Source organism: Caretta caretta, chromosome 1, assembly GCF_965140235.1.
Source record: "Caretta caretta isolate rCarCar2 chromosome 1, rCarCar1.hap1, whole genome shotgun sequence".
In the NCBI taxonomy this organism is placed as follows: Eukaryota; Metazoa; Chordata; order Testudines; family Cheloniidae; genus Caretta; species Caretta caretta.
The window spans coordinates 280,654,432-280,677,196 of NC_134206.1; the positions used below are offsets into that span (position 1 = coordinate 280,654,432).

Genomic DNA, 22,765 nt, shown 5'->3' on the forward strand with positions numbered 1-22,765 from the left:
TGATATAGGTATATAAAATCATGAGTGGTGTGGAGAAAGTAAATAAGGAAAAGATATTTACTTGTTCCCATAGTATAAGAACTAGGGGCCACCAAATGAAATTAATGGGTAACAGGTTTAAAACAAATAAAAGGAAATTCTTCTTCACGCAGTGCACAGTCAACCTGTAGAACTCCTTGCCTGAGGAGGTTGTGAAGGCTAGGACTATAAAAGGGTTTAAAAGAGAACAGGATAAATTCATGGAGGTTAAGTCCATTAAGGGCTATTAGCCAGGATGGGTAAGGAATGGTGTCCCTAGCCTCTGTTTGTCAGGAGAGAGCTCACTTGATCATCACCTTTTAAGTTCACTCCCTCTGGGGCACCTGGCATTGGCCAGTGTCAGTAGACAGGATACTGGGCTGGATGGACCTTTGGTCTGACCCAGTATGGCCATTCTTATGTTCTTTTGGATGCTAGAGAGAAAAGTCTACAGAAATAGTGCTGTACAGCTCAGCTCCTGCCTACTGGTCTGCCATCATCTGTTTTTGTGGCATGAAGGAATGTGTGAACACTCCACAACTAACTGCCTCATTTCTGTCCTCCTCCCATTCAACTCCTGGTGCTCTCTGCATCTGAAACTCTTCCCCAGCACTGTCTAGCATGTCTAGCTCTCATTAAAACACACTTTTTTTCAAAAGTTCTAAAACTCCCTGGACTTCCCCTCACTGAAGCATTAAAGTCAAAGTCTAGTAAAACCTAAACCAAGTCCTGGCAGCAATGAAACAGGTGCTAAACCTCACTGCTCAGTCACTTTGCTTTTGTTGCATTCTATCCTCCATCCTTCATTTCTGTTTCTCTTTAGTTTGTGATCTCCATGGAGCAAGGATCTTGTGTTTCTGTTTATAAAGCACCTAACATGATTTGGATACTATAGAAATAAGTGACCATCCATTAGTAGTCCTCAAGTACTCTTATATTTACAGATGTATTTTAAATAGCTTGCTGCTTTCTTTAGAATCCTTAAGAACTTCATCTGGGCCTGTAGTTTGCCACTCTCAATTTCTTTATAATTTGTCCTAGTTTGTCCTCTAATTCTATAAATACATCTTTTTTTCTCCCCTCCAAAATTTTGTTTCTGTTTCTTGCCTTTTTTTTTCCTTTGGCCTTCATTTTTCAGACTGAAGCAATCTAAAGTCCTCTGAATGTGCTGTTATTGCTATGAATAGGGTGGAACCCATATTGGTAACATTTCACCACTGGAAGAAACACCCGCCTTTTAAAGGGGTTAACTGAGCGAAGTCTCTATTTAAATTGTAACTTCTAGGACTCAAGCAGTAAACACACTGCCACACAGGCTATTACAGAATGGTTCTGATCGTGTCCCTCATGCAACAGAGCTTTGACTGCATTACACTTTCTAAGGGTCTTCCCACAGCTTCACCAGGACTTCAGTAGGCCAGTCTGCATTCTCAGTCCACATTACACTGTTTTGTGCAGTAGCTTCTGTCACCAAGCTATCCTCTAGTGCTTGTAGGCCAGAGGAAGAAAGAATGTGATGTAACAGAAGGCTGTGAGGCTAGTGGACAGAGCACTGGACTGAGACTGGGGCCACCTATGTTCTATTCCTGGCTCTGCCATTGGCCTGCTGAGGATCTTGGGAAAGTCACATCTACTGACTGTGCCTTGGTTTCCCTGTCTGAAAACAGGGGATAATGATCCTGACCTCCTTTGTAAAATGCTATGAGAGCTACTGATCCAAAGCACTATGTAAGATCTAGGTACTTATTATTATAATGTACACCTCTTTGTGACAGCTAAAGCTCCTGCGCCACAATGGGGATTCACCGCAAAGAACAGCATGCATTGCTAGGACTTCCCTCCCTCGGTTTCTGCCAAGTCCTGTGAGGGAGCAGCTTTAGCTTATTATAGCTAAAGCTCCTACCTAGTTTATTATAGCTAAGGCTCCTAACTGTACAAGCTACATAAATGGTGGCTGAATACTATATTCATGCTATCTGGAGTGCTTCTCGATAAGAGTGTTGTACTGTGTGTGGCATATGAAAGTGGAACACAAAGCTGGGTATTTCTGGCTCCATACCACAAATTAGAGCTGCATGAATAAAAAATAAATACCTACATACATCACATTTTTGCTTCATGAACGTTCACATGTGGGAGTTGACATTCTTCCTAGAAATCTTTTTTTTTCCCCCAAAGAAAAGGTGAAATGTCACCATTTAACCTACAATTGCAGCTCTTTGTTGTTCACCTGCAGCTCCATCTTTATTAATTGCTTGTGGGGATGGCTTCCCCAGTTTCTTTTGTGGTCTTTTCCCATCCTCTCAGTTGCTACTACAATTGTATTCTCTAGTGCCCTTCCAACCCTGTGCCTCCAAAACAGCCTTTGCAGCTTCAGTGACATTCATTTTCAGTATTTTAGATTAAGAACTAAATATTGCACAGTAAATACCTGGCTTTAGAAGCTTTTCTTGAAACAGACAGCACAATGAATGTTAAAGAGTAACCATTTTTACTTTCCTTCATGTTAAAATGAAGGTTTCCGTGTAGTGCATCTACTACAGTGGACAGTACCAGTCAATGAAGCTCTTACGCATCCTGGTCTTCAGTAGTTATTTATTTACCAGTATCCATCAAGAATTTTAGGCACTTTAAACTTTTAAAAACTAGCTATAAGATACTTGCTTCATCATCAGCCTGAGGAATTATCAGCCATACCAAATTAGTCTGTAGGCCTTGGCTTTGGGCTCCATTTATTGTCTGAATGTCCACAAACTCCTAAAAGGAAAACGGAGACTGTCAGCTGGGGCTTACTAGCCAGCCGCAAGTCCCAGGACTTACCACATGGAGCCTGCCTTCCTTGTACAGGGGCTCCTGAAGGACCCTGCCCCTTCCTGCAGCGTCTCCCTGCCCTTCCCCCTCAAATGAGCCACTTGCTGGCTTTTATAATCACTCACTCCCTTTCCAGTAGGTCTGAAAACTGACCAGGCCCCAGGCCCTTTAAGGAACAGGCCACCATTGCACCAACCATACACACAAGTACTTTGCAATCTAGTAATGTTCATGCTACTTCCTCATGTCTCAGTGCCTCATCTTATTGATGATACTTTATTATAGTTTAAAGTTCACTTTGGTGGCAAGGAAAACCTCTTGGCTATAACCCTGCAATATTATTTGGAAAACATAGGGATTTTTCTTTTTATATGGATAGTTAGATTGGCAAACATCTTTAAATTAAATTGAACATTTGACTTCTTCTTGGTTTGTATATTCACATTATTTTTGTTGGAGAAAAAAAGATTAAAATGAAAGCAATTATAGTCTGTTTGCTTTTCCACTGAAATGAGAAAAAAGACATGGCACATTAAACTGGATCCCACATGGTCTTTCGAGATGATTGGTGTTTCATGGGCACCATAGGACATCATTTTCAAAGACCTCTTTAATAAATATCCCTAAAGATTAATTCAGACACTTGTAATTATGGTACTGTACCTTTGTCATCATCTTTGATTTGCCATGAGTGATGTTTTAGCTGAGTAAATCTTTGGTGAGTCTTCTAAAAAATTCTGTTATATTTATGAGAATTGCAGTTTGTTAAGAAATCTTTCATTGGATGTATTGCTCATGTTGGAATTGGCAATAAGATTTTTAAAACTATTTCTGGTCCTTGACATATAATGTGTGTTGGAAAAAAAAAAAAAGTCATGTTCCCTTCTGAGAATAAAAATGATCTTCTTTACCTTGAGAACAAAGAACATTTTTAGTGTATCTGTACACATAGGATAGGCAACAGAATGGATTGCTTATGTCCATTTCTCTGTGCATAATACAATCTAAATGTCTGAGGTGATACTGAGATAATTTAGATAAAAGAGATATTGTGGCTACAGACATTTGATAGTTATTTATGGAGCTCTATATGCTTTGTATATGATGTTACAACAAGTAATCTGTAACATACTAAAAGCCTCAAGGGCTTGTTGGAACAGGTATAGTTAATCCTTTTATTGTTTTGTTTAACTTAATAATGTGAAAGTAATTTAGATGTATATTTTATCTCTCTTAATCTCAAATTATATTAAGCATTATGTGACAATCACATAGGGTAACTGGATTTGCTTGTTTCATCAAGCTGATATTCAAGGGTAATAGCATCAACTGTTTGTAGTGAAAGGGTTTTAAATTACAAGAGAAATTCCTGTCCGAATAGAACTATATTAGAGATGTTATGGTCACCATGGTGATACTGACAATTCTTTAGAGAACACCATCTTAAATTTGCTAATTTAAAAAAATTTTCATTGAATGGAAAGATTTGAAGTTCTTGCTTTTGCATGTCTGATTGCAGAAAGACAGACAGAAAGACAAACATTACATTGACTCAATGCATTCTAAAAGCCTCGTTCTCTCATCAGCATTCACTTAAGTTTCCTATGTACCTCTGCCTCAACCTGCCATATACACGTTGATAAGAATACCCACCACCCCTTGGCTTCTCCAAGCTACATAATCAATGTCGCAAATAACTTCTTAGGATTTAGCTTGATAGAATGCTGTGGTTAATTCTCAACACAATTCACTGTCATCATAGATCTTTAAGTCAGCCAAATATTGTTAATTTGTGGTCTGCAACATTTGTAGTTGTGCAAGCAATGATAGTAAGGGTAATCAGATCTCATGCTTCTAGATAAAACAGATATGAGAGTATGAAGAACATACAGCATTGTGTAATTGGCTCAGTGCATTATTGGTTTTGAAGCAACAGTACACACTGGACGCTGGATGCCTGAAGCGGGGTAGTAATTTGATCTGATATGGTAAATCCTATACAGTAGAACCTCAGAGTTATGAACTGACCAGTCAACCACATGCCTCATTTGGAACTGGAACAGGCAGCAGCAGAGACAAAAAAGCAAATACAGTACAGTACTGTGTTAAATGTAAACTACTTTAAAAGGGGGGGGGAGCAGCATTTTTCTTTTGCATAATAAAGTTTCAAAGCTATATTGAGTCAATGTTCAGTTATAAACTTTTGAAAGAACAACCATAATGTTTTGTTCAGAGTTATGAACATTTCAGAGTTACGAACAACCCCCATTCCCGACGTGTTCGTAACTCTAAGGTTCTACTGTATTCCTACAGCTTAATATTTAGAAGCACTAAACTGAGCTACCTAAAGCAATGCTAATTATGTACTTTTAACCCCTGTTCCACCCAATGTAAACAAAAAAGGAAGTTTCAAAATGATTACTGAGTCAGTGATCTCAGTACTCTGTTATTGTTATTTATTTATTTATTTTTAAGTTTTAGGGTGATATCTTGGCCCTACTGAAGTCAATGTACATTTGTACTTTTCAACAGGGTCAGAATGTCACCCTAACAAGAGATGGGCAAAAGATTTCATCCTGTTCTCTTAATCTGTCATTAGACACTACTGTTCAGAATTTAGCCCTAGTATGATTTCTATGCTGGTGATAATCAAAGAGTTCTCCACTCTGTAGGAAAGTGCCTACCACATTTGGATGCTATAAACAATTTCAATTATCTATTGGATAGCCCCTTCCCTTGTTTTGCCATTCCCTTGATATCCACCTACCTGCACATTGCATTCTCCCCTCTTCATTGGGGCAGCTTCTACTCTCATATTAAAAAAATAAATAAACAAATAAATAAACAAAAACAAACAAACAAACAAAAAGAATCCTGCTCCATCCCAAAACTTAGCCATTGCATCCTTCTTCCTCTCTCTCCCACCACATCTGCACATGCTACCTGTGTGGTACAGTGTAACTGCAAATGTAAAATTTATTCCACATTTATACATACAAATTAATCTGTGCAATATGAAACTGTATAAACAATGCTATAGAAAAATACTGAATTGTATATCAGATACAGAAAGGGCATTCTGTAGATTTTTCCCAGTACAGCTGGAAATACTTAGGGGGCCAACTGATTTTTTCAGAACAGGCAAGCCACAAGAGATACTAATTGTCTGTCCAAGTTTCCACAGAAATAAGACACTCCTTTTGAATTTTATTACTCTTGCTCAAGACAAATTACAAGAACTGGCAAAACCTCTGGCTTTGTAAGAGAACAGCTAACGGAGGAATTACATGTGGTTAATGAATATTTCCTTGTAAACATTACACAGAAGGTTATCAAAAAAAGAAAAGGAGTACTTGTGGCACCTTAGAGACTAACCAATTTATTTGAGCATAAGCTTTCGTGAGCTACAGCTCACTTCATCAGATGCATACTGTGGAAAATACAGAAGATGTTCTTATACATACAAACCATGAAAAAATGGGTGTTTACCACTACAAAAGGTTTTCTCTCCCCCCTCCCCACTCTCCTGTTGGTAATAGCTTATCTAAAGTGATCACTCTCCTTACAGTGTGTATGATAATCAAGTTGAGCCATTTCCAGCACAGGGATTCTAACCGTACCTTTCAGATGTTAGGCATTATGTGGGATGTTCCACAATTCAAATTTTTTTTTTCAAATTCAATTTTTTCCTAGCAGTGTTCTGTCCTGCCAGGCTGCCTGTGAATCCCAACATCTGTTGCCTAAAGATGGCAGCTACCTAGGTAGAACAGACTATCCTCTCTAACCCACACTGATGAGTTGTGCATGTGGTTTGAGCTACCAGGGGGGATGAGGGAAGGGGGTAGTGCAACTGGCACCCAGGCTCTGTTTCTTCTGTTGCTGCCTGAGCCTTTACTGCCTCTGCTTATCTACAGCTCCCAACAGCCACTCACCGACTATCTAGTTTTTTTAAAAAAATAAAATAAAAAGGGTGTTCATCACCAGGGCAGGGTATCAGAACTCCATCACCTCCACTCTGCACCCATTCCGAGGGACCCAGGATAACGCCATGAGAGAAGATGCCATCTCCGTATTCTTTAAGAGAGAAGATTTAAGTGGGAAGGATGAAAAGGGAGGGTTGGGGCAAGAGAAAGAGGAGCAAGGAAGAGAACATTGTGCAGAAAGTTACAGCTATTGGGATTCTTCACCTTATACAACTTCTGTGGCAACATAGGATCCCAATCCATAAAGGGCCATCCCCAATGTTAACCATTCCTAACCTACTGCCCAGATTGCCATCCCTTATTCCCCACCATTTGTCATGACAGATTAATGACAGTAGGTTACAGCGAAGATTAAATTCAACACCACCCCAACTTAGACAGCGAAGGTCTGTAGCACTGAGCGACGATGCCCACATTGTACAATTAAATTCCCTGAGATTTAATTTGGACTTCCCTCCACAGACCCTACGAGGAAAGTGGATTGGGGTTTTTTTGTTTGTTTGTTTTACTTCCGCCTCCTGACTTCCCAATTCTTGAGGGGGTTCAGAGGTCACAGAAACTCAACAAGTTTCTGTCAGAGACAATGGACACAGTCCAAGGCAGACATGGCCAGAAGGTGGCCACTGATGGAATAGGGATTGGCTCTATAAAATTGTGGACCCATAGATGGGGAGAGAGCAGTTTTGGGAGGCTTAGAGGGAGGATTGCAAAGATTGTCTTCAAGGAAACTAAATGTACAGCTAGGGCAACAAACACAGGATTCTCTAATTGTATTAATGGAACATCAATGAAGCCATCTTATGATGGAAAGAGTATCCTGGATAGGGTAAAATAAATTAAGGTTTTGTTCCTATAATTAATTCCTCTTTGTTTCCATGAACATTTTAGGTATATCAATATATGCATGAAACCATAACTGTTAATGGCTGCCCAGAATTCCGTGCCAGGGCCACTGCAAAGGTAAGACCTGTGCAACTATTGAAGTACCTGTTACCAAAGTGACCTAGTAATTGACTGTGTGCGTGTGTGTTTCAGGTATTCGTGTGTGCTCTGTAAGAAAATTTAGACATCAGTGGCAGCCCAGAGTCTAGAACCAGTGCTACTTCCCAGGTAACAATCCTAATGGCAAATTTAACCTTTGTGCTGCTTCTGTAGCTTAAGAAAAGAGAATGATATCATGGGATTTGGTGGTTTATTGAAAAATCAGTTTGCAAAAGCAAATCTACTGGTTCATTCTGTAGAATTAAACCTGGAATATCAATATTTTCATGACAAATTCTCCTATAGGGCTCATCCCAAGTAGCAGGTGGTCTAGCCTCCAATCAATGCATGTAGGATTTTCAGAGGTGCTGAGCACAGAAGACTCCAATTGAAGTCAATGGGAGCTGTGGGTGCCCATCACTTCTGAAAAACAGGGCCCAAGTATGTAAGTCTGATAAAAGTGAGTGGTAACGATGTGTGAATTCCCCTGTATCAATGGAAGAATCCCTATTGTACCCAATATGTAATATGCTTTGTGTTTTCAGTGCATGAACAAAAATAATTGCTTCCAACAGGGCTTCATCATGGAATTAACTCCCTGTGCACCAAATGGTAAAAGAAGATTACCTACCACTTGGTAAACAGGTTATGTACATATCGTGCAGTAAGTGTATTCTAGGAAAGCCATGGTATTTTTTCAGGAAAATAATTCATTAAGACCTAATCCTTCCCCCAGGGAAGTCAATGGCAAAATTTCACTAGCTTTAGTGTGATTACACCCTTGTAAATCTACACTAGGGGAAAAGAAGCAAACACCCCCCCCCCCGACAATAGTAAAAACAGACAAATCAGAAATATGTATAAAAGACACCTACAGGATCTCAGCAGGATCTCAGAAAAATGTTCCCTATGGTAACCAGTACGTTTAAAATAATTAGCCTACCGTACAGTAAGCAACATATTTTCCTACATTTGATTTTTTATTTTATTTTTGTTATATTGAGTTCGGCTTTTTCTTACAAGTTAACCTTTTTCTTGAAACTTCAAATGAACAATGTAGATTTGTAAAGGTTCTACTACTGAATGTAGAAAATTATGTTAGATTATGATTTTTTTTTACACCGTAGGCAAACACAAAAATGATTGATACATGGTATAATAAAGGGTGAAAAATTCTGAATAGTGTTTGCCATTCTCATTTCTTATTCATATAGAACAGCAGGGTTACAGAGCAATGTTTGAATATCGCAATACTTCCTGGTTATTTCTGGGCTGTCTGCATTGCATTTTCCTAGTGCATTCATGTCTGACATTTAAATGTACGCATGATGACAAGGTTTGCATGAGCAAGTACATATAACTGAGAATGATCCATTATATTCACATTATCTACTAGCTTCAATTAAAGCATAAACATTATTAGAATGCTGAACAAGCTTTAACATAATGTAGAATGACTGCAGTAATTTTAAATCTGAGGATATGTTGAAAAGTAAAAATAATTATTTTTTAATGTTTACTTAATGCTTTACCAGGGTCTACAATTAAAAAAAAGAGACAATTGCTAGTGGAAGACTGAATAAAGAATGTTTTTCTTTTCTTCATACAAGATTTACAATACCTTACATATTTGTAATTTTTCTATAGTGAGAATAGTCATTTAGTTTTAATTCATTTTATATTTTCATGATCTGAAGATTATGTAGCATTACTTTTCAAGACCTATTTATATAAAGTGCAGTTACAATATAAAAGCTCATGCCCCTGTCATAAAAGTTATTAATCTATCAGCGCTTCTTTCAAGAGGAGGATTTTATTGAGGCTATTTAATAAAATAGTTGAAAATATCCTTCTTCAGGATTTTTTTGGGGCAAAGAATAAACCAAATAATCAGTCCCATACAAATTGGGGGGGGGGAGGAGGGAACAATTAACTTTATCCAAGTTACATAAATTAGAAGTACAGCAAAAGGTTATATCGGTGTGTTGCACAGCAGTAAGGAAAGAAGTGAGTGACAAAGCAACTTTAAAAAGAGAAGTAATGTGTTACAGAGTTAGAACAGATGACTAGCAATCCGGCCTTTTAGGATCTATTTCTGGGTGACATTGGGCAAGTCATTAACTTCTCTTAGTGCCTGTTTCCCCAGCTATTTCAAAGGAGTGATTTGAGACTTAACGTTTGTAAAGTGCTTTCAAATCTTTGATAGCATTTCAAAATATTTTCATGTGAACGAATTCTTTCTGCAAAACAAACAACAGGGCTTAACAGTGATCTCATTACATGACCAAATAACTGTCTTTTCTTCCAGGCAACAGTTGCTGCTTTTGCAGCAAGTGAAGGCCACTCACACCCTCGAGTGGTGGAGCTGCCAAAGACTGATGAAGGTCTTGGCTTTAACGTGATGGGAGGAAAGGAACAAAACTCTCCTATATATATTTCTCGTATCATTCCTGGAGGGGTGGCAGAAAGACATGGAGGACTCAAGCGAGGAGACCAGCTGCTTTCTGTTAACGGAGTGGTAAGTGAAAAGTTTAGAATGATTTCCTTTTTCATGTGAGTTTTTATTTTTCCAAATGAAGGTTTAAAATGCTGGCACACCATAAAGAAGATTAGCTCTGCAGTAAGAGACCAGAGATAGTACATTTGCGGTGAACTAAACAACTTTGTGCCACTACATCTTTGTTACAATATTGGTTGTTAGAGCTTCATCTTCCAGTGTGGCTCAGCTCTGAAAAGTGACTCTAAAAATGTCCTTATGGATTTCCATTGTTTATTGTCTTGATTTCTGCATAAAATATATGCAATTTACAAGTTAAAAAGATATCTTCAGTCATTGCCAGTGCGTCAATTGGAGAGTCAAACTGAGCTTTTTTCTTCTTGTATTTCATAGCCAGTAACAGTCCTACAGGCCAGATTAGGCCCTTTGTGTCATTTGTGCAGTCTTGTGGGCTTCAGTGGCTTTGTACAACTATAATTAAAAAGGAACTAAATAAACAATTTTGTTGATGATTCACAATGAAGAATAAAATCCAGCTCATTCTCTTTTATTTGTGTTGTTCTGTGTGTTATTTTTGTCACTAAAATAAGCTAATATCAGTAAATACCAGAGTGGATAAAAAAATCAATGTGTTTTAAAAAATATATTTTAAAAAAGTCGGATTTTATTTAAATAGGTTTTTTTTCCTCAAAAAGCATTTTATCAAAAAAATCCGATCTAGAGATAGTTTTAATTAAGATATATCTTTGCGCTATAATGTCTCATCATGGAATAGGGATTATAAATTCTAATTCTGTAGTAGGAGACAATATATTCATGTAATGTTTAACAAAAGTTTTGTAAATGAGTTCCAATAGTTCATGGACTAGGGACCCCATCTTATGGGGTCCCAGGGTCTTCTGTATCTATTATTTAAGTTAGTCTTTCTATCTACCCAATGGGTCTCAGTGCTCAGTCTAGAAGATACCATCAGAGATGTTTAGTTTTGAAGTTCTCGAACTCTGGATTTGTGTCTCCATAGGTAACATGCTTGTTAACAGCAAAAATGTTTTTAAATACATTAATATATAGAGGTGAGAAATAACAGACCTCAACCCTATTGCCCCTCTGCAAATTTGTGTACATAGAGTCAATCCCTTACCGCTCTCTAAAAGTGCAAAGTTTCAAAAAGTTCAATGAATAGACGATTGTTGGCAGCAGAATAGATCTGGACAAGGAGAAGTCTGGAGATAAATGTGAGAAGAGAGGGACCGACAATAGAAACAAAACTGAAACTGTTTGAGCAGCATATTCCAGAAGTCTTGAGGTCTTTCTGAGCGTAGACTTCATTGATTTGAGATCTATCATACCATTCTCTCACTAGAAGGGAAAACCTATAATGGCAGCAGGCCATAAAAGAGACCCAGTCTGGGAATATTTTAATGAAGTTCCTCTACCTGTGGGTAAGACAGGCATGCATGCAAAATGCAAACAGTGCAACAAAGAAATGCAAGGCCTGGTTACCCAAATGAAACAACATCATGAGAAGTCTTCCTTATCAGGCGGAAGCTGCATTGAAGATGATGAAAGGAACATGTCTGAACATGCAGGATCTTCAGGTTGGTAAACTTTTTTATTTCATACTTCTTTCTTAAGGACTGCCTGTCTTCCTTCTGGGCTATTCTTGAATTCTTATGTTTGAGCAAAAAAAATATAGTTGTTACTCTACGGTACAATCATTTTAGATGCAGTTGTGATAAAAAAATAAATAGGCATATCTTCCTTTTACAATTTCACCTTTGAAGTGGTACTGAGTGTCAGTGAATGCAATGGAATAATACTAAATGAACAGTATGGTAATAATGAAATAACTGCATTGACTTATTTTGTTCAGGAGAATCCATCCTCAACCTACAGGATTCTGAAGACTATCCACCTTCAAAATCACCATCATTTTCTATAGTTTCAGAGTTATCTGCCAATGATAGTGTTTCAGTCACATCATGTATGTCACATAGCCACAGTATATCATCACCTGTAGCAAAAAGAAAAAAAAAACATCCAGAAACAACCATAGATAAGTTTGTGATAAGAACCAGCAAACTACAAAAAGAGGTAATTGATGAAAAAATTGCCCAGTTTGTTTATGCAACAAACTCTCCTTTCCGTATGACTTAGAACCCACATTTCATTAACATGATTCAGTCATTAAGACCAGGATACAGTCCACCTGACAGAGCAAATGTAGCAGGCAAATTGTTGGATAAAGTGTATGAAAGAGAAATTGAGCAGTGTGCAAAAGGTCTAGAGGGTAAAATTGTTAACCTGCGTCTTGATAGGTGAAGCAATGTCCACAACGATCCTGTTAAGGGAATGTCTTCCTTACAGAAACAATTGATATATCAGGAAATTGACACACACAGCAGAATACTTACAAGAAGTGCCTGTGAAAAAAATTTAAATGTCTAGTATGCAGCTCGGTCACAGACAATGCTGCAAATTTATCCAAGAAGAGAGAGTGAAGAGAGTCCCAAGCTAATAACATACTGTTGCAGTGCTCATTTGATGCACCTTCTAGCCAAAGACTTAAGTGTTCCAGAAATAAAGGCCAATGTTGTTGAAAGTGCAAAATACTTCCAGAACAACCACTTTGCAGCAGCTGCTCTGAAAAAAGTGGGAGGAACCAAGCTAGCTCTCCCACAAGACATGTGATGGAACTCAGTAGTGGACTGTTTTGAGCACTATATCAGGAACTGGCCTAATCTGACGACAGTTTGTGAACAAAACCGTGAGAAAATAGATGGCATTGTCACAGCAAAAGTTTTCAACATTGGGCTTAAGAGAAATGTTGAACACATGCTGAGTACCCTGAAGCCTATTTCTGTCGCCTTGAACAAAATGCAGGGAAATAGCTGTTTTATTGCTGTCGCTGTTGAAATTTGGAAGGAACGGAGTGAGATCTTAAAAAGAGAAATATGCAATGACAGAGTTAAATTATAAGCATTTAAAAAAACAGTGGGACAAACCACTATCTCCAGCTCATTTTCTTGCAAATATTCTCAATATTCAGTACCAGGGTCAAACCTTAACTGCTGAAGAGGAGGAGTTGGCGATGACATGGACATCCAGCAATCATCCCTCCATAATTCCAACTATAATAAACTTCAGAGCTAAGGGTGAACCATTCAAGAAATATATGTTTGTTGATGATGTTTAAAGAAAGTCACACCAGTGAACTGGGGAAAGTTACTTAAGTATTTGGATTCGGAGACTGTTGAAGTGATAATCTCACTTTTAAACAGCAGTAGCTTCTTCTGCCGGTGTAGAAAGAATATTTTCTTTCTTTGGACTAATTCATTCCAAATTGAGAAATCGTTGGGACCTTAAAAAACAGGAAAGCTTGTTTTTCTTTTCCACATTATGAACAAACAGGAAAATGAAGGTGAAGACGACTGAGTTAGCTGCAGTAGCCAGTATTTTAAGTTTCTCATGTTGACCAGGCTGACATAGTTGATTTAATTTTTGTTTTTTAAAAAAATATTTAACAATTTCAATTAAAAACAATTTTAACAAAAACAAACCTGATTTTAAAAAACTGTAATGTTTAACTAAATTCAAAATTAATATGCTTGTTTTGTTAAAATATTATATGTTTGCTGTTGAAGAAAAAAATCCAGAATACATAACATTGTTGTTTTAGTTAAATAAAACAATTCAAATGTCTGTCTGGTGATGTTCTCCTCCTAATACAGCATGGCAAGAAAATCCTCCAAATATTAATGATTAACCTGTTGAATTGGAGATAGTTCACCTCCCAATGACTTCATAAATAATCTGCTTCAGTTACCTTTGGTAAATGAAATACCCAAACAATCATTCATTTTCTGATATAGCTGTAAAACTAATCTGAAAAGTTTTCAAAATAAATCACTTTAAAAAAATATAGTGCGTACCTTCTGAAAATGAAACCTACATCTATTAATACATATGAAGAATATGTATTAAGGTTATAACAACCAACAGGAATGCACTTTTATGTAGAAATCCATGATTAAATCGAGTCTTCCTGACTAGTGATTTAAATCATGATTTAAATGAATTTGATTAAAATGGTAAATACATACAGGGATGCGTAAAGTAAAAAGGTGTCATTTTACATAGTTACTGTACTTTTCAGTCACTTTCAGACTGACTGATCTGCAATAGTTTCACTCCAAACCGGGGAACTGGAATAGAGAGGAGAAGAATCAGGCCTAAGTGTCTTTGGGACAAGTTCTGCCCTCAGATCTTCCTATAACTTCTTATCACATATTTGTTGCACCTCTCCTGTGTGTGGTATACCAGGAGATGAATAAAAGTATTGCACTGCAGTTTTTCAGAGTGACAACATTGAGTCCCTGGGCAGAATGTATCCCTTTTAAAAGAATTTTCTAACAGTCTGAAGACTTAATGATGAGTTAGGATTACACTATTTCTTATTCTTCTTACAATTGCCTCATAAATATTACAGTGTGTTTTCTTTGTGTTATAATCTTTGTCCTCAGAATAGGGCACATTTTCAGTGTGATAGTCAACTCATCATAAAATGTGAAGTCATTGTGGCATAAAGCTAAGTATTCTGTTCCTTCCTTGCCCTTTGCACAGCCCCATTAAAATCCATGAGGCAGAGGTGAAATGTCAGTAAGTAGATTTTGTAAAATATTAAAATAGTATGGCACACTCCAATAGCATGTGTCTGCCTAAAAACACTGTACAAAAGACTGTAATCCTGTATTCCTTATGCACCCAAAACTTCCACCCTAATCTCCCATTGACCATCACCACCCTATGAAAGGGACATAGGATCACACCCCAAAATGATTCATAATAGGCTTGAAATAGAAGAATGTTCAGCTTAATTTTCTGTTCATGGCAAGACTTTTGTCAGGAAGGTTTCTCAAGTCAAGGATGGGAATTTCTAGTTTAAAAAAACAGCAAACAAGAGAATAGCCAATAGCCTTAGGGGTATGACACCAGGTGGTATGTGGGAAATCCAGATTCAAGTCTTGGCTCTGTCTGATTTGGAACAGAAACTTGAACCCTGATCTCCGACATCCCAGGTGAGTGTCCTAACCACCAGGCTATGCTAGGGGTGTGTGTGTGTGTGTGTGTGTGTGTGTGTGTGTGTGTGTGTGTGTGTGTGTGTGTGTGTGTGTCTCTCTCTGCCCCGCCCCCATGTTTTTGTGTGTGAAAGTGTCTAAAGGCCTCAGTTTTGTCCCCATGCAGAATAGGAAATTTTGGGAAATTGTGAAAAATTTGCTGACCATCCCTATGCACTAAGGGGGAAAAAGTATGATTCCTTAAAAAAAAGAAGAGTTACTATAGAGATCAATCAACTTCACAAGTTCCGGTTGAATACTTAACCAAATAAGTTACTTGAACTTCACAGGTTGGAGGTAAATCAAATAATCTCATTGGTATTTAGCATCACTGCCAACCGATAAAGGGAAAAATACAGGTTAAAAAGAAATTAAGTATTTTAATTGACCAACAGACTTAACTGGAAAGATTTTTTTATTTCAGTTACAGCTGGACAAATGCAGTAAAAATAGGTGAACTGTCAAATTTTAAAATTCATTTGCTTTAACTATATTCTCACCTCTTTGTGAGCAGCCTACAGAAGTTTACTTTCAGGAATGTGCACTGGAACAAATATTAAGCTAATATTGCAGAAAACAGATGTTAAATTCACCATTTCAAGTATGCACACGAGAAACATGAATCTAAGAGTTATGCTCATCAGGAGAGGTGAGACAAACGTATCTGTGATCCATGTCTAATGAAAAAACCCCTCTATTTTGAATTATAAATGTTGAAAACTTGAAACAATACCTGTTGCTAACAATTCACAAGCCATCCAGAGGCGAATTATACCCACACAAAACATTTCTAGAATAGTTTCAAAACAAAAAAAAATATGGAAGTAGTGATCTTTTCACAGACAACTTGAGAATAGAAGAAAAAAGAGCTAAGTTTTGCTAACCTATTGTTCACTATGAACAGGTCACCTGCATCTGAGAAAAAGCAAATAATATACAGCAGGTGCAGTATAACAGATGGATCAGCAGTGGTACATGAGATGAAAATGAAATATCAGCAGCTTGCTTATGCTCATATGTTGGTGGTTATCCAACTTTATAATTATCAACATAAAGCTAGGGCTAAGTAATTCAGAACCTGTATTACTTATCCTAGCATGAGCGGTTGGTGTCGCTTAAATTGTCTCACCAGAAGTTTAAAAGAAATACCCGATCAGTGTGCAGGGGAGTAAAGTACCTTGTATGCAGTAAGCCCCGCAGATGGCTCAGCCAGGACACAGAGGTAGCTGTCCATATTTGGCACTGGTTATGCTTTTATTGCATAGCTACTGTTAGTCAGATATTGCAGGGGATACAGCATAAATATACAAGAACTAATTCTCATCCAACATCTGTACTTACAGACCTCAAATAGCAATACTATTCTCACTTTGCCTGTTGCCCTGTAATCAGATTCCTTTTCCTTGTCTGCAATTGAGTAGGGGATTTTTGACTATAATTATACGCACCTGGGTATAGTAATGACAGTGCTTTCTTGTATAATATCTGCAATTCCTTTACCTATTGTTATCTCTACATTAGGTATTTTATTTTTATTCTGCTTGATAGCACCTGCCAATGCTACAAGATTAAAAAAAATTGTGTGTGTATTCTGAATATCTTTCTCTTTGCTGTTCTTAGGTTGTTAAACAAAGAGGGAGGAAGCCAAGTTGGGTGTTAAATAGTATCACAACCTTTTATTCTGCAAGCAGCACTGGCATCTGGTCTTCTTTATTAGAGGGGGTGTTAGTGAGCAGTCCCCCAGATAACACTCAGCATACAAACACGTTATGCTTTAGTTAAACAGAGGTTATTAGGCTTGATACAGGGGTCACTGAGTAATATTTAATTGCCTGGGTATACAGGAGATCAGACTAGATGATCTAATGGTCTCTTCTGGCCAAACTCTTATGAATTTAAGAGTGACAGCGGGAACAGATGCATTAAAACTAAGTGCAGTAATGGTGTTGGATGCAGCCGAACTCACCTTTAAATTAGCTTTGGTTGATAATACCTGAACTCAGGTCTGTGATGGGATCAAGATCCATATTTAGTAGCATAATCGTTTACTTTGCCTTTTGTAGTTTCACCCTCCTTGTTTTGTTTGAAAGCTTAAGTCTTTATCCTGCACCATTCAAGTCAATGGGAGTTTTTCCATTGACTTGAATGGGAGCAGGGTCAAGCCCTTCATTACTAACTAGAAGAAGATGGTGTTAAGCTGGAGGACTTTATACAAATGGGGAGGGGACCGGGGTGAAGTCCCAAAAATGAGCAGCTATGAATTGCGATCAAGTTTAAGTGGTTTGAGAAGTGGATGTACACAATCTTGTTGAGTCCTTTACACAGGCACAACCACAATTGCGTACAGCACTGTCTGTAGTCATCCATCCCCTTTAAAAAAACAAAATAAAATGTTTTATACTTAAATAATTGCATGCAAATTCAAATATGCTACTTGCCATGTGCTTTACTGCCTATTATAAATAACAGCAGTGAAGTAAATATATGCTGCTCAGTAAATATAGACAGTGTTAATTGCTATGGGTGCCCAACGCTGATGCCGATTCATATTGACCAGAATTCGTCAGTGTTAGGATATAGATATTCAGGAATGTCTGCAAAGGCCTGTACTTTAAGAATTTAGGTGTATTCTCATCGCTTGGCTAGCTTTAGAGGTATAAAAGAAAGAAATCACTGTCTGCCGGTGTAAGGGCCTTCTCTTACTGTGACAGCAGTTTGTAGCCCTGTGCTTAGGCTCAGGCCTTTGGCTAAGCAGCAGAGACAGCCATAAGCTGGGAAGTGAACGGTCACATCCTCACATTCCAAACTAGTCACATTGAAATAAGGTGCTATTGGGCTGTTAGGCACTATCAGGACAGGATTGTATTCCTATCACCTCCAGAGAAAGGGAAGTGCCTAGAAAATGTAAAAGGAAACTTTGTTTGATAGCATCCTGTCTGGCAAGAACTCACTTATCAATAGCTGGGATGTGAAACCCTCACTTCTGTATTGTCTTGTCATTATAGTTTCCACTTTGCTATTGTTTGTCTGTATAATCTCTGTCTGGTTCTGTGATTGTTCCTGCCTGCTGTATAATTAATTTTGCTGGGTGTAAACTAATTGAGGTGGTGGGATATAATTGGTTACATAATCATGTTACAATATGTTAGGATTGGTTAGTTAAATTTCAGGAAAATGATTGGTTAAGGTATAGCTAAGCAGAACTCAAGTTTTACTATATAATCTGTAGTCAATGAGGAAGTGAGTGGGTGGGGGTGGGCATGGGCATGGGCATGTGGGTAAGGGAGATGGGAACAGGGAATGGGGGTAAGAAAATTGGAATCATGTTTTGCTAAAGGGGAAAATGGGAACAGGGAATGGGAGTAAGGAAGTTGGAATCATGTTTGGCTAAGGGTAGGAATGGGAACAGGAACACAGGTGTAAGGCTCTGTGGTGTCAGAGCTGGGAAGGAGGATACTAAGGAAGGAAACTGGAATCATACTTGCTGGAAGTTCACCCCAATAAACATTGAATTGTTTGCACCTTTGGACTTCGGGTATTGTTGCTCTCTGTTCATGCGAGAAGGACCAGGGAAGTAAGTGGGTGAAGGAATAAGCCCCCTAACAGTTAGGAAGAAAGTGATATGCAGAAGGATGCAGAGCTGCATGTGGTTAGTTTCAAGAACAGAAGTCACTTTAAAGTGATCAATGTGACCATGTCACATATTAATGATTTATTATATAGCTAGCACAGTAAGCACTGAGTACATTCTCTTCTGATGGAATTCAGTACATCCTATGGGTTTATTAAAATAGATTGATTTTGAAAAAAAATCAAACCACAACTCCTAAGCAAATTTTTAGTTTGTACATGCAAATTATCTTTCAAATAAATTTTTAAATACCCTATTCATGTATTGTTTTCCATTTGAGCTCTGATCATTTTGTGCATTAGACATATTCTCACCTAAAATTTTTTCAAGTATTTATAGTGGAATTCTATTTTCTGCAAATTACTTTCATTTAGCTCTGGAAGTTCAGCAGATTTGTATCATCATAATCACAACAACTAAAAAAAAGTGTACTCTGTCACATAACTTTAATACTATTTTAAGATCTTGCAGTGGGAGGGTTATGGAAGAGATTTAGAAAATCTGTACTTCAGAAACCATATGGTCATGCATCTGAAGCTACATGGAAGGGAGTTAGTTAGTTAGTTGAAGGTTCCTTCTCACTCTGGCTGCCAAATACAGAATGGCCTGCAGAGGTGAAAGTAAGCTGGTACGGTACGGTATAGCATAGCATACCAGCAAGAAAGTGCCGACTGTACTGGCAGGGCTGCTGACGGGTGCGGGGAGGGGAGGGCAAAAGGGGTAGTTGCCCCAGGGCCCATATTGGGGCCCTGCGTACCGATAAGTCATTTAAGTTACTTTTACCCCTGGGCCTACCTCATCATTTTAGCACCTGAAATGATAATTATCATTCCCCCAACTTTGAATATAAATATAATGCTTTCTGAAGCATGTTCACATTTCTGAAATACTTATGTCCCATCAGTTAATCTTAAAAGTTTATTCCTTGCTTGCGACAGTATTTTCCAAATATGTTGTTGATGTATCTCTTGTGTTTGCTGCCAGCAAGAGGTTAAAGGACAAACAGTATTGATTGTGTTACACATTTAATTGAAGTCAAGTCATGTCATGTGCCTGCTTTTGGCATCTTCTGCCTTGAAAGTTCTCTCTCATGGTGTGCCACAGCAGAAGTAATTCATATTTGTTCTGCCCTGTTCACACAGTATTCACAATCTATTAGAAGTGACAAAAATAAGCAAAATTTTCTCTAATTCCTGACATTCCTAAAATGATGCCAACGTATTCTTGCAATATTGGACTTTTATTAGTGCTGCTTCTTCTCTTTGGAAATGTGTGGCATATGGGCATAGTTTCCTTTTAAATAGCATGATACACAATTGCTTCAAGATCCTGTGTGGCAAAGCTTTGATTTCTTTTCTTTTATGAAAAAAACATTCATTTAAAAATGGTCTACAATCCACATGAAGATCTTGGTTGTAGGGTTTTTGCACTGAGACACTTTTGTTTGTTGGAATGTATATGACAATCATCTGTCATTATAGAATTCCACCATTCCACCTAATGTGTGGAACAATTTGTACTCCTGAAATGCACTTCAGTCAAGCAATTTAGTGGGGAAAAAATGAAAAACCTCTTTCAGAGAAATCACCTCTGCTTTTGAAGACCTACGATTTAAAAACAATGTAAGCATACAAATCAGAAATTAAGCACATTTGGGAGTATGTTTCTTTTCACAGCAGATTCAAAAAATGACTTGCATTAAGTGTGAGAAAGGGTATGTACTGATCGGACAAGAGAATTTTGCCCTTAATCAGGGCCCTGAGATCTGTCAGTTGTTAGTGTGTTTTCTCCCTCATTCCTTTCTTTTCCTCTGTACTCTACCACAAGTAAAGTTAGATAAAGTACCACTTTTGAGGGACTATATCAAACCTCATTGACAGAAGACCTTGCTTTCTCTCACAAATAGGCATTATCACTCACTTGTTCCAAGGACTGAATATCACTTCTTGTGAGGATTGGAAATCTAGAATTCAGAACTGAAAGAAAGAGAAGGAAAGGGGCGTTTGGGGAAAAGAGAGATAAGGAATTATAGAAAATTGAAAAGGAATAGATAGTTACATGTTGAGAAGCAGTCAGTAAAGAGGATTTACTCTGCTCAAACCTACGTTCCAAGGAAGCTAGTGGGAAATGAGATACTGGAAGCTGCTTTTTAAAGTTGACTTCAGTGGTAGGTTGGTCAGGGGATGAAAATTTGGTTAGTCTCCTTTTGTGGGTAATTCTATATAGAAAAAATGTCAACAAAATTGCTATTTTTTTTAAGCTTAGAAATTTCAGTAATGTCTCATCTCCTGTTTTTTTCTGAAGAATCCAGAGATGTGGTTTCTTGGCTCTTAATTGAAGGAGGTCTTCAATCTTTAGCAAAAGAGCTTTCCTCTGAATTGTTTGTTGTCTATTTGAGTTAAATGGGTGTTAACAAAAACAATAGTTTTAAATAGTCTGAATAACAACAAACAAACAAAAAGCCCCACACTTCTCTCAGTTATGTTTCAATTCATAGATATCAGAGTTCTCCACTTACCCTTATGGCTTTCCAGGAAACCAGGGTAAAATTCCCAACTGAATAGTAACAAAAAAGCCACCTTCATACATCATAAAAAGTCAGAAAGCTCTCTTTCACTTGCATGCCATATTTTAAATGTTTGGATTTCACAAACCATGAACTTGTCTCACCTACACTTGTGCCACCTCCTCCCCACTGTGGCGACACGCCTTTTTATTTTTTTCCCAATATCAACACCCACAAACCACCACGCTCAAAGCCAGTCTGGTACTGCAGAGTTTAGCTAGAACTGCAGTATTTTTAAAACTAAATTCAAATTCTGTTTTCAGACACAGTTAAGTCCTGCATAAATATGGCTTAGCAACAAGGGTATATTTACACTGATAAAAAAAAAAAAAAAACCTGAAGTACCCAGTGTCAGAGCCCAGGGCAGCTGATTTCGGCTTGTGGGTCTAGAGCTTCAGGGTTATAAAATTGCAGTGCAGACATTCGGGGTGGGACTGGAACCTGCGCTCTGAAACCCTGTGATGGGGGAGGATGTGACCTTTTGGGTAGGCTAGTTTATGATCTTGCAAACATTTAAATATGTGCATCACTCTGTACTCACGTGAGCAAGACTTACAGAGTTCAAAGTGACTACTTGCATGAGGAGGATTATGTACATGCTCATGTGTTAGGATTATGAAAAGTAAGGTCCTGGTTCATCACTCACCCCTTGGCCTCCTGGTTTACTCTTGAAGATGCAGTAAGTGCCCATTGCAGTACATATGCCTGTCTGTACTAACTGGATGGAGAGCACCAGCTCATTTCGCGTAGGCTACCAAACAGTCACTACAGGAAGGGGTCTGCACTTGTGATACTAACGCCCATTCAGCAAAGGATGCAGTTATGCATATGAGCAGTCCCATTAACTTCTCAACACAAGTAATCTCTGAAGTTAGTGGGCTTGCTCACATATTTGAAATTAAGTAGGGGCTTATATATTGCATTGAGCTCCATGCAGTCTCAGTGCCTGACAAATGAAAGGCTGTTGAGCCATTCCCAAAGGCCCAACCTGCTCGGTTCTCACCTATGTTAAGCTTTCACACTCACTGCATTCCACTTTCTTATCTGGTAGCCACAGGAAAGGTTTGACATGCTTTTCTTAAATTCAGTTGTTTTTGCATTATTTTGGCTTGTATATTTGCAAAACTCTCCCCACCCCCAGTTTTTGTATGAATCAGAAAT

At 38.0% G+C, this 22,765-nt stretch overlaps 1 protein-coding gene across 9 annotated transcripts in view; it reads left to right on the plus strand.

The window, feature by feature from the left end:
• The window catches only part of LIN7A (lin-7 cell polarity scaffold A), an 81,918-nt gene that overhangs the window by 55,259 nt on the left and 3,894 nt on the right, over nucleotides 1-22,765 (plus strand). For 6 of the 9 annotated variants that reach the window (XM_048835688.2, XM_048835689.2, XM_048835691.2 and 3 more), the window contains 3 exons: nucleotides 7,701-7,772; nucleotides 10,102-10,311; nucleotides 11,832-11,888. In XM_048835688.2, coding sequence (XP_048691645.1) covers nucleotides 7,701-7,772; nucleotides 10,102-10,311; nucleotides 11,832-11,888 — 339 coding nt within the window. Of the gene's footprint in view, nucleotides 1-7,700; nucleotides 7,773-10,101; nucleotides 10,312-11,831; nucleotides 11,889-12,163; nucleotides 12,248-22,765 lie in introns of those variants that run through there. The other 3 variants (XM_048835695.2, XM_048835690.2, XM_075124321.1) reach the window with 2 other exon arrangements.